We start from the raw sequence: 26,927 nt of genomic DNA, 5'->3' as shown, positions 1-26,927 counted from the left end.
CTTTTTTAATGTGACAGGACATCATCCTTGGTTGCATATGAGAAAAATTGAGACAAACCTTCAAATACTTCACAAGACCATTTTGTGTTTAATTTGGGACATTTATTTGGTTGCATACACAAACTTTGATTTATTTGTACAAAAGTTAACTTTTATATTCTCAAATATGTCTGTATTTGTACAAATAGCTGCACATTCATTTAATAATAAATGACACAGACACAAGTAAAAAAAAACATTTGTTCAAGGCTAATAACATACATTTGTGAATCTTTCACAAATTTGGAGAGTAGATGTTGTTGTGGCTTCTGCCACTTCTGTGAAAGATCACTCTTGAAGTCTTGGTGTTTTGATGCCATAAGATAGACTTTATTATAAGAAATAAAAAAAGCCAAGTTGCTCTGCAGACACAACTCAGCCTTTTTTCTTTGATAATAAAGTCTATCTTCTGGCATCAAAACCCCAAGACTTCAAGAGTGATCTTTTACAGAGGTGGCAGAATCCACAACAATGTGCCCACACTTATGGATTAACATGGGACTTATTCATTGTTAGTTGTTTGTGTGTGGGTCAGCCATGGTAAAAACACTGAAACAAAAGTCTCAAAATTCAAAGAAATAAAACAGAATAGACTCAGAAACATGTCAGTGAATGCATGCGTGTCACTTGACCCACAAATGCACATTCAATGCTTCAAAAGGCCAATGTGTGTTTAATTTGGAACATCTTCCTTTGGTTAGACATGCAAATTGTGGTACATTTATACAGAAGAGAACATTTTTATTCACAAATATGTATCTATTTGTAAAAATAGGTGCACATTCATTTAATTCGGAATTTCACAGACACAAATTGAAAGGCATTTTTGTGTGGATAGTAAGATGCTTGAATGACATTTATAAAAATGTTGGACAAGTTTTTAAGCATTTGTGAATAATTCTACATTAATCTCATACTAAATGGCCAAACGTATGTACACACTCAAACATCACACTGATTTGTACTTGCTGAGCAATTCATTTAAAAACCATTGACATTAAGTGTAGTTTCAGCATCCACCAGCAGGTGCTAATGGGGACCTGCTAACCAACCAATTCCTGACTCACTGGTCTTCCACTCTTATAGGAAGATTTACATTTTCTACATGTAAAATATGATTTCTTATTTGTTTCTTTTATTTTTGAGTAAAATAGGACCAGGACATATTCTTGACAGTTTTGTGTGAATCACCAAACCCTAACACTAACCCTAACTGCCCTAACCATAACTACCAAATGATCTGCTGCCTTAAACATTTGGATACTTCAGCTGACCAACAGTAAAGAGACTTGGCAACCTCATTTAATTAAATCACTGTTATTTTGGACACACCTTAATGGGAGTAATCTAGCTTTGTTGCACTGTGCCATTCTACCCCTTCCAGTGTAGACACACTGTTAAAGTGTGGCACATCAATGAAAGCAGAGAGCAGCATACTAATATTCCCACTCATTCTCTCGGGACTCTCCATTTGACAGCGACACAGAGTAAACTCACTCTAGATAAAGCAGCTCAAAGCTGGATGCACCATTGCAATCTCACAGGGATTAAACATGTGGCCATGCACCTTTTAATGTGCTTTGAAGACTTGTGTTGAATTATTAAACCTGTAGCTGCTACAATATTTTTCTTTTTCTTTGAGATGGTGCTAGAATTTTGTGTTAATTTCCCTTTGTATGATCCTTCCCAATTCATCTGCATATTTTGCCAGAATTTCTAGACTAAATAAATGCATTAATTTTTTCTGTTTATTTCTATTCTAAGGTATAAAGTGGCAGGCAAAATATTTGAGATGAATGATTTAATATTCTCATTCTTCATTACTCATGCAACATGCTTTTATATGTAGAAATCAACAATGCAACTCATGTCATACCCTGCAGACAGTTTGTCAAGGGAACTCACATTCACCGGCATACAAATGCCTCTCAATAGTATTGATGTACAGCTGCCATTATTTGTACATGGCTTTTGTTTATTCAAAAATGCATTGTTTCATTTCTAGTCTATCAACTCATGCACCATGATGACGTCTAAACAGTGATTAAATAGCTGGAGATTTATCTTGATCATTACGTGACTGTGGCAACATTTTTGTAAAACGAGATTACATGCTTCTTTAACCACTTCAACCTCCATCTCCATCTCTATATCTCTCTGTGTCTTCATTTCTGTGTATTTCTCTGCCTCTAATTACCTCCCCAGAACTGCTGATTTCCTGGGGGTGAATGTGTTTTAAGGTGAATTTTTAGATTAAGGTTTTAATGTGTAAAACATACCACCCTTACCAAAAACCTTAACAAAAATCTAACCAATAGTGATCTAAAACAAATCTGAAGTGAACAAAACAGATTCTTACCCTTAACCAACACCTAAAACTTCCAATAAGGAAGTGTAACATGAAAAGAACTTTCTGAAGCAACCATGTCATTTCATATTGCCGCTATGACACATTTGTCTCACGAGTCAGCCTGCGTGCTTGGCCGGGCTCAAAACGTGGTCTTCCGAGTCCAAAGTCCAACAATCTATCAGGTGAGATGATAGAATCACATGACTAGATAACGCATGACTAAAATGATTTGTTATAGTAGAAGTTTTTCGATATCATAGAATAGCAGTGTGTGAGAAATAGTGTGAAAAACAAGTGTTTATAAGGTCATGATCAGCCTTTGTAGTTGTCATTTGTGTGAAGGTCAGCCCATTTTTCAAATCCATTGAAAACTTGTTACAAATATCCCACTCATTTTCACATGCAATGTTTGCCAGAAGTCTGCAGCTCTTCACATGTAGTGGTGAACCTACAGCACACCTTAGAAGACAATGAAGAGTCGTATTTGCAGCAAGTTTGCCAGAACACTCGATATTTGTAGCACCTTTAGTGTTCATTTCTCCAGGAAACTGCTGCGAATCATAGAATGTGGCACATTAAAGTCAGTTTTCTAAAAGGTAGTTATTTTAACATTCACTCTATGAGACTAGGTTGGGAGATAACATATCTTTGTGTTGTTGGCTGTTGTTATAAGCTTCTGTTAATAGTCAATTTAATTCACGGTTTCACACTGTGGTTTAAAAAGAGACTGTTATCATACTGTTGATATTTACAGTGTACTTCATGGTATTGCATTCAAGGTAATACGTTTTTACGTTTCCATTGTTAATATCAGTTAAATTAAGAGAGAATTGGCTACATTTACACAGCATCATATAAACTTGATCAAATAAATCTCTAAATTGCAACGTCCTCCAGTGTCACTGAACCATCACTTAATTTTAAACGCCCCACGTGTGAACTGCACAGCAGAGAGAGTGCAGCGCACTGAATGCCAAAGCCTGAACCTCCCACCAAGCTGCTGAAATCCGCAGTGTGGGATTATTTTGGTTATTTAGAAGACCCACAAGGCACCATCAATGTTGATGGTTACCCAATTTGAAAACTTTGTTGAAAAAAGTGTCAGCTCAGGCAGGGAACACTTCCAACCATAAAAGCCATATCTATGATCATCACCCCAAGGAATATGCAGAGATGAAGGAAGGTAAAAACCGTATATAGGCTAATAAATTAGAAACCCTTTTATAACACTCCCAGATGTGCAAGATTTGTATGACTGATTAGGTTTATAGGTAGGCTATAACTTCATGTTTGTGCTTTCTGTCTGGCAAACGGATTTAAGCGCATATATATTCGCCTCAACAATAATAATAATAATAAAAAACAAAAACGAAATGAGGCAGTGGCAAACTTTATTGCCGAAGACATGATGTCATATCAAATAGTGGAAAAAACTGGTTTCATACATCTTTTGATAAAGGCAGCCCCACTGTACAGTATGACATCAAGACCATACTTTTCCACCGAAAAAGATGTACAAAGAGATGTGATCTTCTGGTGCAAAGAAGGTGTCTGATGTTGTATGGTTTTCAGCTACCTCTGACCTGTGGACCAGTTGCATTGGTGGAGAGCAACTTTACATATGTTTCACAGTCACTCAATGGGTTCAACATTTTCAATGATTAGCCATTTCTTAGGCCAGGGGTGGGCAACTATTTTGGTAAAGGGGCCACATCGGACTTTAAGTAGTGCATAGGGGGCCACATTGTATTTCTTTTTAGATACAATGTTCTGCATTGATTTGGTTTTTGAACCTATTAAGCCCACAAATAGTTGTGTACTCAATTTTCTGAAGTGTATCTGTGAATAATGAGACTATTCTGCAATTGTATTAAGTATTATTTTGCTCTACAAAGGTAGATACTTTTCTATCAGGCATTAAAAAATGGAATAAAGGCTGAGCTTATAAATGTATTTTAACATCTCTACTTCCCTGTTAATGTATTATTCAATTGAACACTCTCTACATCAGGGGTCTCTTTTAATAATAATAAAAAAAAAAGTTTAGTACTTTTAATGTTTGTCGGCAAAGCGGGCAAGTTTACTTATTTTTTTCTAAAACATTACCCGTTTACATGCTAAAAGGGTCATGATGCAGGTCTCTCGATGGTTTGACTTTCAGCACTCAACTGAATAACACAGACTGCATGACTATGATAATGATTACTGCAAGAGTTAGATTAACATACAGGTGCGAAGGGACTTCAACATTTCTAAATGCTCAAATAAAAAATACATATACATATTTGTCTCTGGCTTGCTTTTGTTTACATGTCAATGATGCCGAGATCTACTTTTATATTTAATTTAATCACTGAGAAGGTTTTCCTGCAAAGTAGCACAAACATCACAAGCAGCCTCAAGAATGGACACTGAGTAGCCATATAACACTTTTCCTTGAGCAGAATATTGCACTACAGATCGCTAAGTTTGTTCAAAGGGGAAAGAGAGAGATAGAAAAAGGGCACTCACATGCATGGTTGCCAGATTGCACAAAATAAGTATAATATTAGGCAGAATATTTCCAATTTACGCAAGCATAAATCTCAAACTGGTGGTGTTGCGTCTCTTATCTGGCAACCCTGAGCATGTTAAACGCTTGTGGAGACCCGTTGGGTCCCAATGCAGGTTAACTGAAATATCCAATGAAAAGAAAAAAAAAAAAAAAAAACGCTTTTACGATAAATGAGCCTACTGACTAGGTTTGCTTTGATACAAAAATTTTGGCTTCAATACGATACCAGCCCTGGTACCTCAGTCTCGATATTAACATAGATAAAAAGTTTAAAAAAAAAATCTGATTATTTATTACACAGAACATTTTTGACAAAATTAACTTCATGTTAACTTCATTAAATTTTTCTGGATTCCATGTTAAATATTTTAATTAAAAGTTATGTTTAAATTGTGTTTAATCAAACACATCTGGAAGCCGAGTTTGAGCTCCACCCCCTCAGGCCTTCAGGATTTCCACAGAATTCCACAACAGTGCAAATGAATGAGCAACTAAAGTCATTGTCAGATTCATCAGCCAATCAGATTGATTTATTTGTTCTGTGGGAGTGATCTTAAGGATATGTCCCGGTCGAAGGATGACGCTTCACTAGATCCATAGAGGTGGAGCTAGACTAGATCAAGAGAGCTTACGTGTAGCTCCTCGGCTGGACGTCTAGCGAGAAGGAGCTTGATCTGCAGCGAGCACCACTTGGGTCTTTTTTTTTATTTTTTATTAATACTTACAAAACTTATACATCTAGAGCTAAGAGGTATATTAAAACAAACAACAACAAAAATGAAAATAAATGAATAAACAGTTTAAATAAAAATATAAAATTGTTTACATATTTCAATACACTATACAGCTTTCTTGTTAATCAAATTGGAAATTGTTCTTGGGTATTGCTGAACCTCTGAATTAAAAATTAAAACTAATGGTTTATAACCACCATACTTACATTTATGAATACTAAACTTAGCCAACAAAAGCAGAAAATGAATCAAATAATATTCCTTATGAAGAGACATGTCATAGCTAAAAAAAAACGAATAAAACATTTTCAAAACAAAGTTGAAAGCTGGGAATAATATGATCTCTAAAAATCTTGCAGAAATCAGACCAAAAACAAGTCGAGTAGGGACAACTCCAAAATAAATGAAAAAAAAAAAAATTCCGCCTGCAGACCACAAAATGTACTGAATATATCGACATCACAATTAAATCACACAAACATGTCGACACTCAGGAAGATATACAAAGTGATAAACATTCACTTTATTAAGTAATATCGATAAATGAGGTTGTTTCCACATTACATATTAAAGCTTATTTAACAAACGCCTGCAGAAACAAGTGTATAAAACGTCTCGGGTTACATGTGTAACCCTTGTTCCCTGAAAAAAGCGGAACGAGATGCTGCGCTGCTAAGCGCTACGGGGAACAACTCTAGCTGTGAACCGAGCTGAAATAGTGTGTGTAACACGTCAATGAACATTGACTGGAATTTATAGCCTCGGTTGATGTAATCATTAGATGCACCTGTGGCCAGGCTATAAATGGATACGTCACCAGGTGTCATCAGATACTTCTTTTTGAAGAGCTGTCCTGGGACATCCCAGTGCGGCAAAGCAGCGCAGCATCTCGTTCCGCTTTTTTCAGGGAACAAGGGTTACACATGTAACCTGAGACGTTCCCTTTACAAAAAGCTTCACTTTGATGCTGCGCTGCTAAGCGCTACGGGGAACGCAATACCCACGCCGCCGCACTTGGGGCTGTCCGGACCCCTACGGTTGTGCAGTGTACTCACAAAAAACGCGAGAGGTCTCAGACATGAGCTTGAGATGTCGACTCAAGGGCATAAGAGCCCGGAGTAGCATAAACATCTAAACCATTAAATTTTGATGAATGTGTGCAGAGAGAACCAGCCTGCCGCATCACAAACTTGTTTAGGCATGGGCTGAGATGTCGACTCAAGGGCATAAGAGCCCGGAGTAGCAAAGTATCTAACCCATAAAGTTCGATGAATGTGTGAAGAGAACCCTATCACAACACAAACTTATCATAAAAACTGATGAATGTGAGCGGAGAGGACCAGCCTGCCGCATCACATACTTGTTCAGGCATGAGCTGAGATGTCGACTCAAGGGCATAAGAGCCCGGAGTGCAGAACATCCAAACTAGAAAAATCCAATGAATATGTGCGGAGAGGACAACCTGCCGCATCACAAACTTGTTTAGGTATGGGCTGAGATGTCGACTCAAGGACATAAGAGTCCGGAGTAGCAAAGCATCTAGCCCATAAAGTTCGATGAATGTGTGCGAAGAGAACCCTATCGCAACACAAACTAGTCATAAAAACTGATGAATGTGAGCGGAGAGGACCAGCCTGCCGCATCACAAACTTGTCCAGACATGAGTTTGAGATGTCGACTCAAGGGCATAAGAGCCCAGAGTGGCAGAACATCCAAACTATAAAAATCTAATGAATGTGTGCGGAGAGGACAACCTGCCGCATCACAAACTTGCTGCAGAGGGAGACCTCTGCCAATGTTTTAGAGGAGGAGAGCCCTCTGGTAGAGTGTGCCCTAAAACCTACTGGCGAAGCTTGACCGCGCGCCTCGTAGGCCCGGGTAATAATGAGGATGCCTCTTTGAGGGCACCCTGCCCACCAAGCCGTGGCGAACCGCAGTGGCCACATAGAACCTGGCAGTGGCGAGGCAAGTGCCTGCTGACAGTTCTTTCTACAGAAAATCCAGAACTGAAGCAAACTGGCAGTTAGCTGGTTCTGTAATAAGAACTTTAGTAGATGGAAACGCATGCAGGTGCATTTGTGCTATGAATGCGTTACTACGATCAGCCCCTCCATGGGGTTACTGGGCGACTCGGGGAGAAGTAGAGGAGACAACAGAGGCGAAGAGGTCCTCTTCTGCCCTGTAAAATCTACCCAGATCAGTTCCAAGTGGAGGGAGCCCTAGCACTTGAAATGGTCTCGATAACCTCAAGAGAAAACCCTGTGAACCTCATTCGGTACCCTTAGGGGCCAGACATGAAAGGTTTCACAATTCGGGCCAAGGATGAGAAGGTCCTCCCTGTTCGGAATCGCCCAAGGCGAGCCGTCGAGGAGAGGAATTAACTCTGAGAAACATATCCTGTTCGGCCAGCGCAGCGCCATTAATAGGAGGCAAGTGAACATTGGTGAACATTGCCAAGACTCCGGGGAAACGCATACAGATGCATTCTGGGTCATGTATGTGTCTTAACGTCCAGACCCAAGGGGGCTGGGTGATTTCAGGGAGAAGTAGAGGAGACATTGCGCTATTCATAGAGGCGAAGAGGTCCTCTTCTGCCCTAAGATCTCACCCAAACTTGTTCCAAGTGGAAAAAGCCCGGCATTTAAAAAGGTCTCGATAACCTCAGGAGAGAGCCCTGTGTCCCTCAGTTGGTACCCTTAGGGGCCAAACATGAAAGATTCCACAATTTGGGGCAGGGATGAAATATTGCCCTGTGCCTGAGATAGAAGATCCTTCCTGTTTGGAATCGCCCAAGGCGAGCCATCGAGGGAAGAGATTAGCTCCGAGAACCAAGCCCTGTTCGGCCAGCGTGGTGCTATCAGTAAGAGGCAAAAACCCTTGCTGGCGAACTCTGGGCAACTACTACCTTAGGGTGGAGTTCTTAACTCCCCCGTTGGTATTTTCTGTCTGGACCGTAAATCTGCTCCCATATACGGGGATCCAGGGATATAACTGACCTGAGTGACAGGAGCTTGCCCTGGGCTCTAAGGAGAACCCAACGTGTCAGAAATACAGCTGACAAGAACTTGGTCTCCTTGATGATTTATGTAAGAGGCTACCGCTGTATTGTCCACCCGCACCAAGACATGGCAGCCTCAGGAGGAGGTATTTCAGGGCTAGAAATACAGCCATCAACCCAAGACAGTGACTGTGACAACCGAGCTGACGGCCCTCCTATCCCCTTAAGCTGGACGACCACTTAAGGCCGCTACCCCGTCCATCAGGGAGGCGTCTGTCATTAGCAGCCTGTGACAACAAGACGCACCTAGAGTGGGACCCAAGGCAGAAAACTGGGGTCTGAACCACATAGAAAGGGAACGAAGCCTGAGGCGCGTAACCCTATTTAGCCTAGGGGTTTTGGCCCTTGGAAGATATCCACTGGCTTTTGGCCACAACAAAAACGGTCTCATGAGCAGAAGGTCCAGAGGGATCACCGTGGACGCGGTCGCCCTGAGACCTGTAAATCATTGATACTGATAACAGTGCAACCTTGACCTAGCCTGACTTTGCTCAGGGTGATCTGAATGGACTCAATACTAGCGGGAGACAGTTGTGCCTGCATTGTGATTGAACTCCATACGATGCCCCGATAGACAGTGTTCTGAGTGGGAGAGAGGACGCTTTTCTTGGCGTTGAGCCTCAACCCCAGAGAAACAGATGAGCTAAGACAATGTCCCTGTGCTGAACTGGCAGTTCCTGGAACTGCGCTAGGATCAGCCAGTCGTCTACATAATTCAGAATGCAGATGCCCCGGAGTCGCAAGGAGCCAGCGCTACATCATGCATTGTGAATGTGCGGGTAAAAAGGGCTAGGCTGAGTGAAAGAACCTGACCCTGGAAGACTTCAGCCCGAAGTGAACCTCAGGAACTTTCCATGTTGTGGCAGAACTTCTAAATGAAGTATAGAAGTGCGTCATAAGATCGATGGTGACCAGCCAAACGAGTTGTAGGGCTTGAGACACGACCGTCTTGACAGGCATCATCTTGGACTTGAACACCCACGGGTAGTTCAAGCTTTAAGATCTAAGCCAGACGCCACCCCTCACCCTCCATGGGAAGCGGGAAGTATTTAGTGTAATAACCTAACTCTCTCTCTGGAAGGGGAACACATACCATGGCCCCTTTAACCAGGAGATTGAGTTTTTTGTTTTTACAAAAAAAGAAATCCGGTTTACGGTAGTGAGAACACGCCGTTGAAACACGGAAAAGCGGTGAGTTAATTAAATCCTGACGCCCTTATTAGACCCACAGAAAAGAATATATCCGGCAGAAGTTTCCACGCTGCCAGGATCTCTGAGCTGGGTATTATATTTTAACACTTCCTGTTGAGGGGTTGTCGGGTGTTTCGCGTCCTGAATAAAATGCAGGAACAGCGAAAACACCCAATTTTGACGGAAGCCTCTGCAACCCGAAACACCAAGAGCCCGGCGAGAGATAGCCCGCAAGCGTCTCTTCGACCGGCGGCATCACTGAATACCCCCGTGCCTCAGCACCCACGATGGTCGAATATAATGACGATATATATATATTTATTTATTTATTTATTATTATTTTATTTTTTAGGGGTTCCTCCATGAGCGAAAAAGCTCTTCATGGAGGTTATCAAAGAAGGGAAGGGACTCATGAGGCTTTCCCTTTCTTAGACTGGAAGATAAAATCTATCCCCTAATTTGGAGGGTTTGGTGTCTCTTTTTCGCGTGGCCAGTCCAATCTGGCAACCGCTTGAGTAACAACATCGAGCAATTCCTCCGTAGATTTTTTTTATCGCGGATGGAAAGCTCGGAGGCGGGAAGAGAATCGCGATCCTCATGATCCGAAGAAGCGTCGGAACGCGCTTCGAGATCATGTGAAGGACCAGCTGGGTTTGGGGAGAGAGTGAGAGAAAGGGATCAACCCGTTTCTTGCTCCTCAGCCAAATCCATGCAAGAGCCCCACGAACGATCTTTATTTTTTAGTGCTGACTCCCGGAAGCAAGCGAGGTGAGCACGAAGCACTCTGCCTGTTAAAGCAAATCGCAGTGCTCGCACCTGCCCTGCTGCAACGCGAGAGCAGCGTGCTCTTACCCCCAAACAAACAGAGCAAAAACTGATGTGTGTCCTCTTCAGCTATAGAGCAAGAAGAGGGGAACACGCACCATTTGCGGCTTTCAGTCATTCTCTCTTTTTTTCTTTCTTTTTTTTAGAAATATATATATATAATATTTTCTAAACAGAAGAGAGAAGAAAAAAGAGAACAAAGAGAACAACGTTCACTGCACACTGCCTAACTGATTCTAACTCCTAACAGAGGAAAGAAAGTTTTGACAGGGTTTGTGAAACACACAGAAACAGAATTGCTCTGAAAAAACAGTTTCTGACGACACCTGGTGACGTGTCCATTTATAGCCTGGCCGCAGGTGCATCTAATGATTACATCAGCCGAGGCTATAAATTCCAGTCAATGTTCATTGACGTGTTACACACACTATTTCAGCTCGGTTCACAGCTAGAGTTGTTCCCCGTAGCGCTTAGCAGCGCAGCATCAAAGTGAAGCTTTTTGTAAAGGGAACTTTATAATCTCTTTTGATAATCGTACACCTGATGCACAAATGCTAGCACTGCAGCATTGTTTATCAGTTGGGTTTCTATGAGACATCTCTAATGAGAGTCAAACACCTGCTAATCTAACCGGAGCACTGCAGTTTTGTTTCCTTAAACGTCATTTTCCAAATATCGGGGAATGGAATGCATTTATGGTCGGAGATATCAACTAGGAATATCGCACATCCAATTTGCATGGAACGTAGCATAACCGTGTACCCTGAAGAAACTAAATTTATTGCAAGCAACATTTAAATCGCAAATATTATTAGATCGATTTATCAAGGTATTATAGACCTCCTTAGTATATTGATATGAAACATGTGCTGTCTGCACATGTGTGCGTGTGTGCGTGCATGTGTTTAGAGGTCTGGGTGATCCCTTAAATTTAAATTATGCAAAAGAATCAAAACAGCTAGATTTGACACTTTCTGAAGAAAATGTGAGTTGCTTTTCCATGCAAAATTCACCGGCACAATGCCTGTGTGTTGCTACACTGTTGCTAAGGCACTGTTAGCATGCTGCTCTGCATTCAGTATGGTGTTCGGGGTGGTGGCTTACTGTCCCAAGTCATTCTGGTCCATATGGCTTGGTTTCCACTTTCAGTGTTAGTCTATGGGAATTTTAAAGAAGGAGATGTGATGATATTTTACATCTGGCATGGTGAGACAGACAGAGTGAGAGACAAAAAGAAAGGGTGTGGTCGAGTGGAGTCGCAGAACATTGTGTGTGTGTGTGTGTGTGTGTGTATATTTTTACTAAATGGAGACTTTTTTTTAACCACGTATTTGTGCCAAATGTTCATTAATACTCATGTAACTACAGAAAAATAAGTGCAAGAAGACACATTCTGTTTGCTTAATAAGTCTGGTTGCTGTAGTTACAACATCCCATTGCAATGCAGCTCAGACACAGAGAGGACGAGGAAGGGGGTGCTCACAGTGATTGATAGGGTGCAGGATAACGCTAGAGTGCCGCACAGATTGATGATGTTTACTCTCTGTTGATTTTGTGGATTCAGTGGAAGGGAAACTACACACGTCCCTTTAGTCAGTGTGTTAAGAAACATTGAAGACCCACATCTGATAAATCCACACTCCTGCTTTGAGTGTTTTTCTATGTGGCTCCTTCTAGTGATTTCTATGAGGCATGTTATTTTTATGTTATAAAAGATGCTATGTGGACATGACCTTGCAATGCATTATGCATGCATTTGCATAATGACATGTTTGAATTTTGAAACATGGATTTTGTATCATGTAGACATGATTTGTTGTTATAGAATCAGTGTAGCGAATCAGCTCTATATTCTTCCACCATTAGGAAGCGAATCAGCTCTATGAAATATTAATAATCAATCATAACTTGTTATAATTGATTATGAATATTTGGATCAGTTAATCGGGTTAACTTGATGTAGCTACATTAACAAAACAACCAAATACTCGGCTCATCCCGTGAACACTCAATTTTGGTTATTAATTAATTAATTAATAGAAATGTACATTTCGGGGCAAGGGAAATGTCTTTCTTACTAAGTATTAAGAGCAAGTAGTCAAAATCTATGATTAGTGACTTTAGATATGAGCTTGAGACACAGACAACTTTACATGTGACATGAACAAGACTTTATTAACTAGACTAAACATTTAAACTACTCTAACATACATATACATACATTCATACAGTTTACCAAGGGAAAGAGGGCTGAAGCAGAATACAGGAAGGCAAGAAGTTATAGCATTGTTTGAAGTTCAGCAGATCAACAGCCTGAGCAAACCATCATATTAGTTCTGACACGCCCTTTTAGAAAGGGGTTAAGGATACTTAATGTATCAAATAATGAGACTAAGTTTGATACTTGCATGTCCCATTTGAATTAAACTGTCCTGATGCAATTTGTTGAGGCTCCAGTTGATCTTTGATGATGTTGTCTTGATGAGAGAGAGAACCAGTGAGAGTCAGAGGATCTTGGTGAATGGGCAGTCGAGGCCGTAGCCTGGCACACGCTTGGGAGTCCTTGGGGCCTCCTAGTTTGGCATGATTCAGCGAGAGAGTGAGAGAGCACAAGGCTCAGAGAACCAGAAAGACAGGAAGCCGGAGGAGCATAACAGAGCGAAGAGATAAGAGAGAGAAGCTAAGAAGAGTTGGTAAGATAAGAGAGTGGATAGGGCTAAGAGGGAGAGGAAGTGGGCGCAGCAATTTTATACCCTCGGGAAACAGGTCCCACCTCTCATTGGCTCGACCAATGAGAAGGGTTTGGGTTCCAGGCGGGAATTTGGTTTATTGCTCTTTGTTGTAACATTGCCCATTGCATGTGCAAGAAAGAAAATAGGAAATATACTTTTAATACTAATATGTTGTTGTTATCGACATATCATGTACACAGTCATTTCGATCTTCAAAATACCAAGTTATAGAGACCAAATATGCCACACATATGATTTTGGTTAACCATAGTATGCAAAGTCTGAAACATTAACCCATTAGTTTGCAAGAAAACATAGATCAAGCACATTTAAGGGAAAATGTGAGATGGCACACTAGATATATGTCAGTATTTATCACATGGATATATAGAATATATATATAGGATTAACAGGGTTCATTTCTCTTTCTCAGTAAGAGAATGAAGGGAGGGTCAGCACTTCTCTGAACATTCCTTTGGAGGTCGTAAAGGCCTCCATTACTCTGGGCAGGAGAATGATTCCTTTGTTCCGACCACGGCTCATTTGCATGTTTCTGGCTGGGTTTATGACGGTAAGAGATTTTGGGCTGAATGACTCAAAAGATGGCAAAACATAACGTAATATCATTCTACTGAAGATCTTATATTCGAATTTAGCTAGGCCAAATCGTAAGGTTTAATTTGATACCAAGAAAAGTATATTTAGTACACTTAGAAAGGGAATATACACTGAGGCTATTAAATATGAGGCCTCAGAGTTTAAAACACACACGAAACAGTTCTAACGAGTTTGATATACCTCAGAAATACACAACATACAGGGATTACACGTATTTCATTAGCAATATGCAGTTCTGTGTTTAACTGGAAAACACACACACACACACACACACATTTTTACGTTCAAAGTTTCCCCCTTCCTGTCCACATGATAAGCACGTGGTGAGCATGCGGATGTCACATGCGGTTCTCTGTCAATAGTTCATTGTCTCTTTGTCAATACATTTATTGTGCTTGTGGAGGCTGGTTGGCGCTATTTCAGTAATTAATTAGGGGGGTTTTTAACAGTAAGTTCTTGTTTGTTCGGGAATCTGTTAAGGCACTGATCCTCCGCCATACCTTACATCAGTAAATACATGTTATAACCAGAGGCGTTTCCAGAACTGAAGGACATCCGGGGCTTAGCCCAGACAATTTTATTTTCACACTAGCAACCACTTCTCTGTAGTCCAAAGCTGGTGAGAGGGTATTCTTTGAGTTTTGCTCTTGCTGGGCCTGTTTCTACAGTTCCTAAATCTTCCACTCTAGTACTATCCTCAACATCCTCTCTCCTCCCTGAATCATCTGTGATGCAAAAGAACAGATACAGCACATAACTTATTGCAAATCAGCTTCAAACAACTAATTCATCAAGTGCTACATATTTCAAATTGTAGACCAATACTATTGAAGAAAATGTATTGGCAAGAGCAGATCAGTGGGATTGCCCTAAGATCTATCATGATTCTTGAATTTTCATGTACATTACCATAAAGTCATCACAAAAGAGTTATATTATAGTGATTAAAGTGAAGTAAAAAAATTTTTTTTATATAAATAATTTACATTTTTTTACATAAATAGTCAAAATGATGTATAAGATCCTAAGTTAAAGCAATACATGAATGACTTTAGTCTAAGTTCATTGACACACCATGGCATCGAATTGTATATAATTCTCCATGTTCATCTGTCAAAATCCTTTCATTAGGATCATTGGGATAAGAAATGTTTCACTTTTAACTTTCTCTAAAGTAATTAATTGTTATCAGTTTCCATGCCTGATTCTGGCACATCTTTGCTACCCTCAAAGTGTATATTTACTACAAACTAATATCACAAAACAAGTCACACATACATTTTATGCTAATGCTTATTGGTTATCCTTAGAGAAAATAACACTTGATAAACAAGAAAATTATGCACCAAACTGAACTTAAACCACGGTCTCCAGCGTGAGAGGCAGATGCGCTAACCACGAGGCTAGAGTTTACAACATGTGATATCAGATGATGATCTTTAGACTTTAAGGACAAAAACAAATGTGAATTCTTACCCACTGACTTCTTTCGGAAATTTTAGAAGCCTCATTTGCTTCATTTTTGCTGTCTTTCCTGCTAACTGCTGTTAACTCGCCACTAAGTAAAGTAAGTTGATGTCAACGACTGTGCTAGCTCCTCCCCTACCTGCTGCATATTCAACAGAGAGGAAGAAACGGAGTCGCCCATAGGCTACCGACAGCAAAGGAACTTATTCTATAGGCTAGATTATGCCTATGTCTATTTTTACAGGCTGTATGCAGTATGTGCAAAGCCAAAGCACAATGAAATAAGGCAACTTATGATTTCGGGGGTTTACATAGGCTATTGTCCGGTTTCATATTTGTCAGTCAACTTTTCAAAATACATTCGGGGCTACACTCAAAACATTCGGGGCTGAAGCCCCGGCAAAATCGGCTGCCGCCGCCTCTGGTTATAACCTACAATGCTTTAGACACTTAATGGTGCACTCTGTAAATTGATTTTATGCATGTTATGTTGGACACACTGACACCTAGGTGTGTGGACACAGCATCATTTAAACACAAAAGTTTTCATTTACGGATGCCATTGTAGAAATTTGAATGTTCACAATCAGCCATATTAACCCGTGAGTGAAAGAGTACAATAACACGGCAGTTACGGAGATTACTGCGAGTAGTATTCGGCTGGTCATGTTATTTTAACATGGCCGCCACCATGAGCGGACCCTCTCCATGTAGAACAGCTTTTATAAGATTACTGATATGACTGGAGTCTTCATCTCATCTGAGTGCGTATGACTTTATACATATGTTTCAAAGTTACTTTTAATGTCTTTAGGAGTAAAACTTTTTTTAATAAGGAAAAATTCATTAAGTGCACATTTAAAGGATTTAGTTTATTCAAAAAATAAATAAATAAATAATTTATGCACCCTCATGTGGTTCCAAACACTTTTTTTTTAACTAAACATCTTGCCCTCCACTATAGTTCTCGAATCTCATTTGAATGTTGCCTAACATGACTTGGCGAGTGAAAACATGCAAAAGTGCACAAGATTTGCGATCTATGGCAGAGGAATGGACATATGGACAAATTTTATGTTGCTTTGACAGCAACTGGTCACAGTATGCCTATCTCTCTGAGGGTGTTTTGGGCCCTGGAGAAGTTTTGACATGCCTTGACATTTGTGCTTTTTTCAGTTGCTTAAAAACACATTAATGGCTAAAGTCTGATAAAACTGTAGTGGCGTAATTTGAAAGCGAAGAGCGTGAGATCTTGCTGACAAGTCGACTGTCATTACTGCCGCTATCGCCATTCAGAAAGAGATCCTTATGGATTTAAAACCCTGAGATGTTCTGCATGACCGTGTGATTGCTTAATTTATTAATTATGAAAGGAGGACTGATTTTCACTTCAAGTAAATTGGTAAGTGCTTTTTGCAGTGTTATAGCAACATCAGGAGTTTTCTAAGTATAAATTAGGCTGCTTGAGAATTCAGTGTCGGATCAAGTTTAGAAAAGAAGTGCTGCGTTCCATTCAACACGGAAGGTCGGATTTTACAAATTCCTACAAGGAAAAGTTCAATGGAATGCATTTTGAAGTCAGAATTACAACTTGTAGACTCGTGCAGAAATTCTCAACACCGATTTCGCCGAGATGCAGGTGCATGATGTCACACAAACATGTCGACACTCAGAGAGATATACAAATTATGTGATAAACATTCACTTTATTAAGTAATATCAATAAATGAGTTTGTTTCCACATTACATGATATTAAAGCTTGTTTAAAAAACACCTGCAGAAACAGGTGTATAAAACTTTATAATCTCTTTTGATAATCGTACACCTGATGCACAAATGCTAGCACTGCAGCATTGTTTATCAGTTGGGTTTCTATGAGACATCTCTAATGAGAGTCAAACACCTGCTAATCTAACCGGAGCACTGCAGTTCTGAATATCTGGGAATGGAATGCTTTGGAATGTTTGGAGATATCAAGTAGGAATATCCCACATCCAACTTGCATGGAACACAGCATTACAGTGTACCCTGATGAAAATAAATTTAATTCAAGTAAAATTGAAATCGCAAATATTATTAGATTAGCTATTTTTACCTCCTTGGTAAATTCATTTGAAAAATTATGATTTTTGAATGTTTGTTCGGAGACGTTCATTTCACAAAACAGCAGTTAAAATTAAGCTTGCTTGAGAATTATGTGTCGTTTCCAGTTCTGGCTTTTGTGCGTGGATGTATTTTTAAAATGCCAGCTGATATTATTAGTTAGCTGTGACATAATGTATGATGCCCAGAGGCATAGGTGTCTTATTCATTGTGAAACTGTGTTTTCTTAATGGCATGAACCATACTGATGGCCTAGACATTTAATGCACAGCCCACCACTGAAATATATATATATATATATATATATAACTTCTATGTAATAGGCATAAGTCAGATGATTGAATGCTTGGACGTCACTGATGTTTTAGTGCAGTAGGTAGAATTTTCAGACAGTCCCTCACATACTACAGACAATGGAAGTGGATCCGAGTGTTTGCTGGCTTTATTCTGTTGCTACAAAAAAGTTGACTGTTTTAATTCAATTTTATGCCCGTATAGTATGTTATATACTCTTTAACTTAACTGAGCTAATTATATATTTGTAAGATTGTCGCATTAAGAGAAAATGACACAATGACAAGAAATGACTCTGCAAATGCAAAAATAAAGTCACAATTTTGTAATATAAACTTGCAATCACATAGTTTTTATCACATAGTTGCAAGTTTATTTCACGTAATTGTAACTTTATATCTATACAAAAGCCACAATTGTTAGATAAAAAGTCAAAATTACCTGTGGAAATAAAAAAAAGCTTTACTTTCTATATGCAAAATAGAATTTCTTATTTGTTTATTTTAATTTTAGAACATGTCTGACACTATTAGCATGCAGACAAAACACAAGGTAACACAAGGTTAATTGAGGTAAAGGAGTACAGAGCATGATGGGATAAATCATTATATTAACTCTTCTACTTAACACATACATATCCAACACACAAGTTCTCTAATTGGGTGAATTAAAGAGACTAACATTTTTTAAATTAAGCTTAATTAGTGGGGTCTTTCAGCGAAGTGGATCCCAGAGAAATCTCTCAAAGAGAATGGACATACTGTATCAATAGATACATCATTCATAATGTATAGTCATCTACCACCTGCTTTCTTGTTCTGTCTCTGTATTTTAAGGGTCAAGTGGTTTAAGCATAGACTTGAGTAATAAGCAACCTGTGATATGTGTCATTGGCTGCATTTTTAACTGTTAAATGATAATATACTGACTGATCTCACTGTGAATTTGACAACACGAAGTCGAAAGTTCTTCAGCTAAAATTGGTCTGTGCTTACCAAAAAAAAAAAAAGCATTGCCCCCAGTGGCCAAAGTGCAGAGTATTGTTGAATGTATGGGCACATATGAGCTCCAGTTTCCGGGTGAAATTTCCAATTTGATCTTAGTAAATGATGTAAATCATGGAAGAATAACGAATACTTTTTAACTCTACACCAAAACTCCAACACCAAACTTTACCATCAGAGGAGTAACAATGTAAATTCAGTGGGAAAATGCAACCTCAAAATTGTATGCATCATTGATTAGGTGAATGTGATTTCTTTCTGGTTCCATTACAAACAAAACAGTTTAACCAGCATAAGGTGGTTTGCTGGTTTTAGCTGATTGAAGCCAGCCAGCCAGCTAGTTTCCTAGCCTGACTACATTGCGAAAAGTGGTAACTTGCAGATGTAAAAAAAAATGTAAATGGGTTATTAAGCCAGTATACTATATTGCTATACCCTAACTGTATAAATGAATGATCAATCTATTACTTGGATAAAAACAAATAAATAAATAAAACATACATTTACATACATTTTTTTTTTATTTTTTATTTATTTCATTCATTTAAAACAAATACAACGACAGCATTTATCATGAATGAAAAGGAGCAGAAAGAAGTAAAAACTTATAATGTCTGCCCCCTATCAACACAAAATCATTTACAGTTCCAGTTCTTTTGAGCTGTCTCATGCAGCCGTCTCTTTTCCTCATCAAGACATCAAAACACAAAATTACATCAATAAAGTTGATCTACTATTCCGCAGTATTATATTTCTGCAACATTGATAATTTAACATACTTCTTAAACACAAAAATGGACTTTGAACTTTTAATTTTACAATCAAGACTGTTCCACAAACTGACTCCTTTGATTGTGACACATTTTTCCTTTGCAGCCGATTGGAACCTGGGTTTTGTAAAAATCTCAGTACCTTTTAACTCATATATACTTTTCCTCTTGGTAAATTTGTTTTGCAAATTGTTTGGTAAACTTTCCATATGAGCTTTATACATGGTTTTTAGAAGGTTAAACTCTACTAATTCATTAAATTTCAGAGTTTTTAGTTGTATGAATAAAGGATTTAAAATACATTTAAATGTGTTTATGTAATACGTGTTTAAAATGTATTTATATTTAACAATAAAATAGCACATTAATAATACATTTTTAAATGCACCTTTTAAATTGTGTTTTAAAATGTATTTTCTTCATTAATTTGCCAGTTCCTTTTCTTTTTCCATTTGCTTTTCTTTCTCCATCTGACAATCAAGTTTAAAAATGCCAGTGGACAGTTGACTCGTGGGAGCAACCAATGACCTTTTGACGTTTTAATACACACCCCCTCTCCCACAGTGGAGAGCGAAGCAAATGTCGGCCGTAGCATGGGCTTTCATTCAGTCACGGGTTGGGGGGCTCGTTGTGTTGATGGCATCATGGTTAATTGCTCCCTTCCATTGTGCACACTTGATGAGGGCCATGCTCCGCATTTAACAGTAGCAGTGATAAGTGACAATTAAATATACGCTTCGCATCCATTTCTTTTGCGTGGCCTTTAAAGAGCACGTAACCTGCTCATTCTCTATCAATAACCATCCAATGACTGGCCATTTTACATCTACTTCGAGTGGCACGTGGGAGAGTTTGTGTGTTTTAAAACTGTCAAAAGTTCAGCCAACTGTCTAATGGCATTTTTAAACTTGATTGTCAAATGGTTTTGGCAGTAGCATTTCCCTGCTACTGCCAGCGTTCTTGACCACAGAGGTTGTTTCCCTGTCATTACCAGTGCCCACGACCATGGAGGTCATTCCCTTGACTCTGTCTGTGCCCACGGCCATGGAGGTAATTTCCTTGCCACAGCCTGTGCTCACAGCCACGGAAGTTGTTGGCCTGCCTCTGCCATTGCCCACAACCACGGAAGTCATTCCCCAGCCACTGCCTGTGCTCACAGCCATGGAGGCTGTTCCCCAATCCATGTCAGTCTTCACAGCCATGAAGGCTGTTCCCCTGTCTCTGGCAGTGCTCACAGATATGGATGCTGTTTCCCTGTCACTAACTGTGCTCACGGCCACGGAGGCCATTCCCCAGCCTCTGTCGGTGCCCACAGCCATCGAGGACGCTCTCCAGTTGCAGCTGCCAGTGCTCAGGGCTGCAGAGGCAAATATCCTGTCATGGCCAGCGTCCACGTTCACGGAGGCAGGTCCTCAGTGGTGACCAGTGCCTATGCCTGATCCATCTATGGCTCCGCCTCCTGAGCCACTCCCTCCTGAACTCTCTCCATCTGCTGCTGCCCAGTTCACTGTCCCCTCTGCCCTGAGGTCTCTTCCCAGGCCTCCATACCACACCCCTTTACTTAAACTCCCTCCCTGGATTCTCTTCCTTTCCTCCCTTTCTGTTATGTTTCCTGTTCTTTGTTAAGTGTTTATTTTGTTTGTATTTTTTTATGTTCCTGTTGAGATTTCTGGAGGCGTCCCTTTGGGGGGGTACTGTAAGGTTGGGTTTCTGTTCGGTGGGACCATTGCATTATCGTATGTATCGTATGTATGTATGTCTTGTGTTTTGTGTACGTTCTTTGTGTAAGTGGATGGGTCCATTCGTTAGTGCCTGCCATTCGCGAGTTACAGCTGTGCGCTCTCCGCTGAGCTCATGGTCCTGTCATCTTGTCAGATTGGGTTTTGTCTGACGAGGACCGTGGCATCATCATCCCCTGTCTGTCTCATGCTTTGTGTTCTGACCCTTGTTTGTTCATGCCTATGTGTCTTTATCTATGTGTCGGGAGAGTAGATGCTTTCCAGTGTGCTGCGTGACAGCTGGTCTTACATGGAAGATTCCACAACTCAGTGACTGCTTTTAATTGCAGTAAATAAAGTCTCTGAACCAGGGATGTAGTGGAGGCTAAACGCACGTAAACGCCGTTTACGCACCTCCCAAAATTCGGAAATAGCGTTTACCCACCTCCAAAGTGGGTTTATCCACCTCTAAATTGCGTTTATCCACCTCTAAATAGATAGTTCCTAAGCCATTTTAAATTAAGCTTATGTCGTTTTAGTTTCATATTGTTCATTATTAGTTTCATAGGTTGTTAAACCTAAGACGAAGTCTTTCATAATGCGCTGCTGCCAGTGTTTCCCATGCGCGTGCATCGATATTGACTACTACCAGCTATATACAGCGTGCTGACCTCAAAAATCCAGCTGTATTCTAACAATAACTTAGCTCTCCTTATTAGCTAGGCTCCTTGCATGCTGGCTAATAAGTAATAACTGACAGTGCTGTGTTGGACAGATTTATGCAGCGGTGTTCCATGACGGAGAGAGAGCGCGAGAGGTACGGGTGAGAGAGAGAGAGAGAGAGAGAGAGAGAGAGAGGGACGAGCGACGAGCGACGAGCGAGAGGTAGCCTAGTGCTGCGCGAATGCGCTACGGCTCTCTGCAATCAAATACGATTTTAAATAGGCTTAGTAAAAAATACAAAATAAATCGAAAATCAATGTGTGGTTATTTTGTGTTCAAAATGGAACTTATATTGTCTTTCTTCTGTTAATTACAGAAACTGAGTTTTCTTAAAATTAAAATATGTGGCACCAGATTCATTCTTCTGTCTGTCGTTAATCTGCACTATTTTACTATCTAAACTATTTTGATAATCAATTAGTCGGGTTGAGTCATTTTTTAAGACAAAAGTAAAAAGATTATTTGATTCCAGCTTGTTAAATGTGAATATGTTCTAGTGTCTTCTCTCCTCTGTGACAGTAAACTGAATATCTTTGAGTTGTGGACAAAACGAGACATTTGAGGACGTCATCCTCCTGGGCTTTTGGGAAACACTGATCCACATTGTTCTGACATATTATAGACCAAACAACTAATTGATTAATCGAGAAAATATTCAACAGATTAATCGACTATGAAAATTCCCAAATCCCTAATCATTATGTACAAGTGCATTGCATTGGAAGCCCTGGATATAAGCCTCCCTCTCTATCTCTCTTAAATATTTTTGTTCTCTCTGTTTTGTCATTTAGTAAACTTTATAGATTTCAACCATATTATTCCTTCTTGGGTCTCTTTAACAAGAACTTAGATTAATGTATGAATTGAATAGTGATTGTGTGACCTATGAGGGAACAACCAGTGATACCCTTGGTAGTACCATCAAATGATAGCTTATAGCGATGTCATCAGCATACACATATACCGGTAGGCAGTCGCCCACCTTACCGGGTGACCACGTCGTGGTCCACCAGAATTTATAGTTTACCCACCTCTTTTTTTACCACTACACCTCTGCTCTGAACTGTTCCTCAGCTCTTGGATATGTTGTTCTCACTATCGCTCATTACATATGTACCCCCTCAACCAGCAATGCAGCAGAAAAAAATTTGACCTACTGTCACCGTATTATCTGATGTCGCAAAGTTACAAAATTGGAGTGAAGACAGTGGAGATTGCTTGATGCTTTATGATACAGTTGGATACTGAGGTCAGGTAGGAACACCTGCTAGAGACCAACAGTATAGCGACTTAGTGACCTCCTGAGATTTAATCACTGCCAATGTGAATGCACCTTAAGGTTCTACCTTTCCTACCCAAATAAACATTATGGATATATGGGAAATATTCAACACACTTTGGTTGTACTTCTTACCTGGAACATGACCTGGTATTGCTCCTCAGGCTTCTGCACCACACACATGCTACACCCCATCCTGATGTCTGACTCCTGACCCCTTCAGGGCACTAAGCTTTTAGATCACCTCTAGCTGTCAGTCTTTTTCTCAGAGGAAAGGCTGTGCTTGTTTGTACACAGTAGCATTCCCTAATAGATCCAAATGGAATGTTGAAGACTTCCAGTGTTGGGTTCCTTCTTCCAGCTATAAATCCACAACTTCTCAGTTCAAAGCACCTTCAGTTCAACGTTAAGAGATGGTACACATGTAGCTCTTTAACCTGGCTTTAAAAGAGTCCATTTACAAGCTTTTTAGCTGTCCATTTAATCCTAATTCAAGCAGAAAACCTGCTTCAAAGTGGAGAATGAACCATCCAATTCCAATCCTTTTTTTAACTGTACAAGAATTTCAAACTGTCACATTTCAAATGCAGAGGTGTGGAATTAAATGAATACCAGTATGTAGAAAAGTCAATTTGTGCTTGAAGTGAAATGTTGCTGTACAGCGCTCCCATTTCTGTCCCCATTGATGTGCTTAATTCAGAAAACCCAGCATGAAATTACATTTCTGTGCTTGTACTCAGGGTTTCATAAAGGGCACTTCCCCCAGTGCTTTTTTTTGGGAGCAAATCCAAATTACTCCTATATCAGTAAATGCTGCATGTAAGTGCTTGGATGTTTAGTGTTTTATTCCAGTGATGGAAGGATGATTGGATGTTTGGTCAAGAGAGACCTTCAAGGAAGGTTTCCATGAATGGAAATTGCTTTTGCCTCCCAATGTGTTTAGCAAAATCTGTGATAATTTGGCTTCCTTCGACCAGAAATGAAGTCCTTGCCTCTAAAATTGTATTTTCAAAGCATTTCTGTCAGTTTTTGTTGAAAAAATAGATAGTCTTGCAACTGTTGTTACTTGCAAGTATTTATTAGGATAAAGTTTCAGTCAAGAACATTCTTCATGCGGCAGTCATTCGTCAATGTTTTTGTAGAGAAATGAAAAGTTGTTGCAGTACGTCCATCAATGCAGAACAACCGTTTTAACAAAGTATTTTTTTTTTTTGCTGTGGATGCCTACAAATATTGGGTCTGCTGCGTTACTCTTGTGAACATCCCCTAGTACATGGATTCTTGACTGTAGCTAGCATTCTCATTCACACTATTACATTGGGAATCAAATAAGATTTACTGCCCACAGCCTTCACTTATCCATACAAGATAATTTCAAGGGCCCCACTTTCCTCAATCTCCCTCCACCTCTTTATAGCTCTCTTTTCAATCTTCTACCTTCGTCTCTCACTGTTGTAGCTGTTCCAGTATCTCGTCTCCTCTTTCAACCTCACTTTCCAATTCTTGTGCTTAAGTTTTTACATTCAAGTAGGTGTTGCTTTCAATCTTGCCTCTTTCAAGTGTGAGTTATCGTTTTTACTTGTATAAACACTCATACACATGTTGCCTGCTGGATAAATTGCATATAAAACGGACATAAATAGCAAGGTGAGAGAGTCTATCTGCTTAAAGAGCAGGCCAGAGGAAAATTCAATCCTACATACTACAACACATGCTTTTACAGGCCTGTTTATGTACGAACAACAGCAAACCTTCTTAACTTGACTGGCCGCCCATCTGTATGTGTCACTGACACTATACACACACACTCCACATTCAAGCATGACTCAATGCAGTAGTTGTTGTGTTTTTCAGAGATCTGAATAAGCAGAAAAAGATGGATGAATAGCTACTTCATTCATAATTACAGAGCTCATACACTTCCACAGTTCTAAAAAGACAAAGCCTTAGAATTGCAATCTGAATTTACGATAACCCCTGTAAAGCACACTTAGTACTAACCCAATTATTCAAGAGTGAAATGCTGCCATATAAATTATCAATGAAAGAAAATTATATAAAATTACACAAGCCCTTAATAATTATCATTTGAGCTCTGTCATGGAGAAATCAATATCATTCTTATTAATATACCAGTTGGACACCTATGGTGGTTTTTGAAATGTGAATATCAGACATGTTATAATTGGCACTTTTTTGTATTTCTTTTGCTAGTTATTCACTAGCACATTTTGCTATGGGACATTAGAAAGCCAAGCTGTCTGGGAAAAAACATATTTGTCCTATGGCTGGTTCAAATCTGAGGCAGCAGTCTTACTACTTTTCTCTTTCTCAACACTTAACACTCTGTTTGTATGGAATCTGAAAAGCTGAAGTTTTTCCCTTTCAAAACACTGATAAAATCTGTTACGTCATTTCTGCTTATCTAGCACTCATTATTTACTTACTACCCCATCTAATCCTATCCTATTGTCAGAAAAATGTATCCACATTTTAATTAAATGTCAACTAACAGGTTTCTGATTTTAACACACTTCACAATGGTAGAAAGCTTTACCTTCATTAAACTGTCAAAGGGGTTCGTATTGTTTCAGACACCCTGCTGTTTCAAATCTCAGGCTAGCTATTCATGCTGCAGTAACGTGCCAGACAGACTCTGTGTGCTCGGAGAAATTACAGGCGTCGCCCTCGTATGCCCACATACACGGAAAGGTCAAACTCTATAACATAACTATATACAAAACTATAATATCCAGAATTTGTGGGGCTTGTCTCAAATTCTTCCTAAAATTACTTCAAATAACAACAGAAGAACAGTTAGGAAAGAGTTAGAAGGAAAGATTTCAGGAGATGAAATTTGAGACAAAAAAAGCAAGTCTTACAACTATTCCTGTCTCAAAGACAGCATCCAACATCAACAATCCCAACTATAAAAAAGCAAAACACCCAGTAAGTGTGACAAACACATGGGATGTGAAAAAAGAGACAAAAATTAATATTGAAAGAAATGCAGAGCTGTTTCATCCCTCCTTTTCTCTGTTTTTCCTCCCAAGAGTGCTGCATCCTTTTGTTTGGGTAGGATTTGAGTAATCCATCCTGGCGTGTTTCTTTTTACGAAAATCCTATGAAAAAAAAAGGCACTGGATAAATTCCTCTTGAAACCAGTTCTGTGATGAAATTCTGGTCCGACAGAGAAAAGCATCCTTTGATTGAGGAGAAGATGGGAGAGCAGTGGAGGGAGTCATCAGGTGAAGGGTGCCGCTGTCTCGTCCCCTTGTGTGGGCTGACGAGCAAACTCCCCCACTTCAGCGCAGAGAGAGAGAGAGAGAGAGAGGAGCAGCACAAAGACATAAATGTCCTGAGAAGTCAGCCACAAACACACACACACGCTGCTGCTTGCTCGCTCACTGGAGGTATGGTTTTAGATGCAACAAAAATCTCCATACTACACCCTTTCTGCCACTCTC

At 39.7% G+C, this 26,927-nt stretch overlaps 1 protein-coding gene across 1 annotated transcript in view; it reads right to left on the bottom strand.

Moving 5' to 3' along the window:
• Window positions 1–23,655, bottom strand: part of LOC127628943 (PDZ domain-containing protein 4-like) — a 46,292-nt gene extending 22,637 nt beyond the window's left edge. The window contains exon 1 of the mRNA XM_052105930.1: window positions 23,596–23,655. Within this exon, the coding sequence (XP_051961890.1) occupies window positions 23,596–23,655 (60 nt within the window). The remainder of the gene's footprint in view (window positions 1–23,595) is intronic.
• Window positions 23,656–26,927: the final 3,272 nt, after the last annotated feature.

The sequence above is a fragment of the Xyrauchen texanus genome, chromosome 35 (genome assembly GCF_025860055.1).
Source record: "Xyrauchen texanus isolate HMW12.3.18 chromosome 35, RBS_HiC_50CHRs, whole genome shotgun sequence".
Taxonomy (NCBI): domain Eukaryota; kingdom Metazoa; phylum Chordata; class Actinopteri; order Cypriniformes; family Catostomidae; genus Xyrauchen; species Xyrauchen texanus.
Note: the sequence above shows the minus strand (reverse complement) of the source record. Positions and strands in the feature narration are given on the sequence as shown.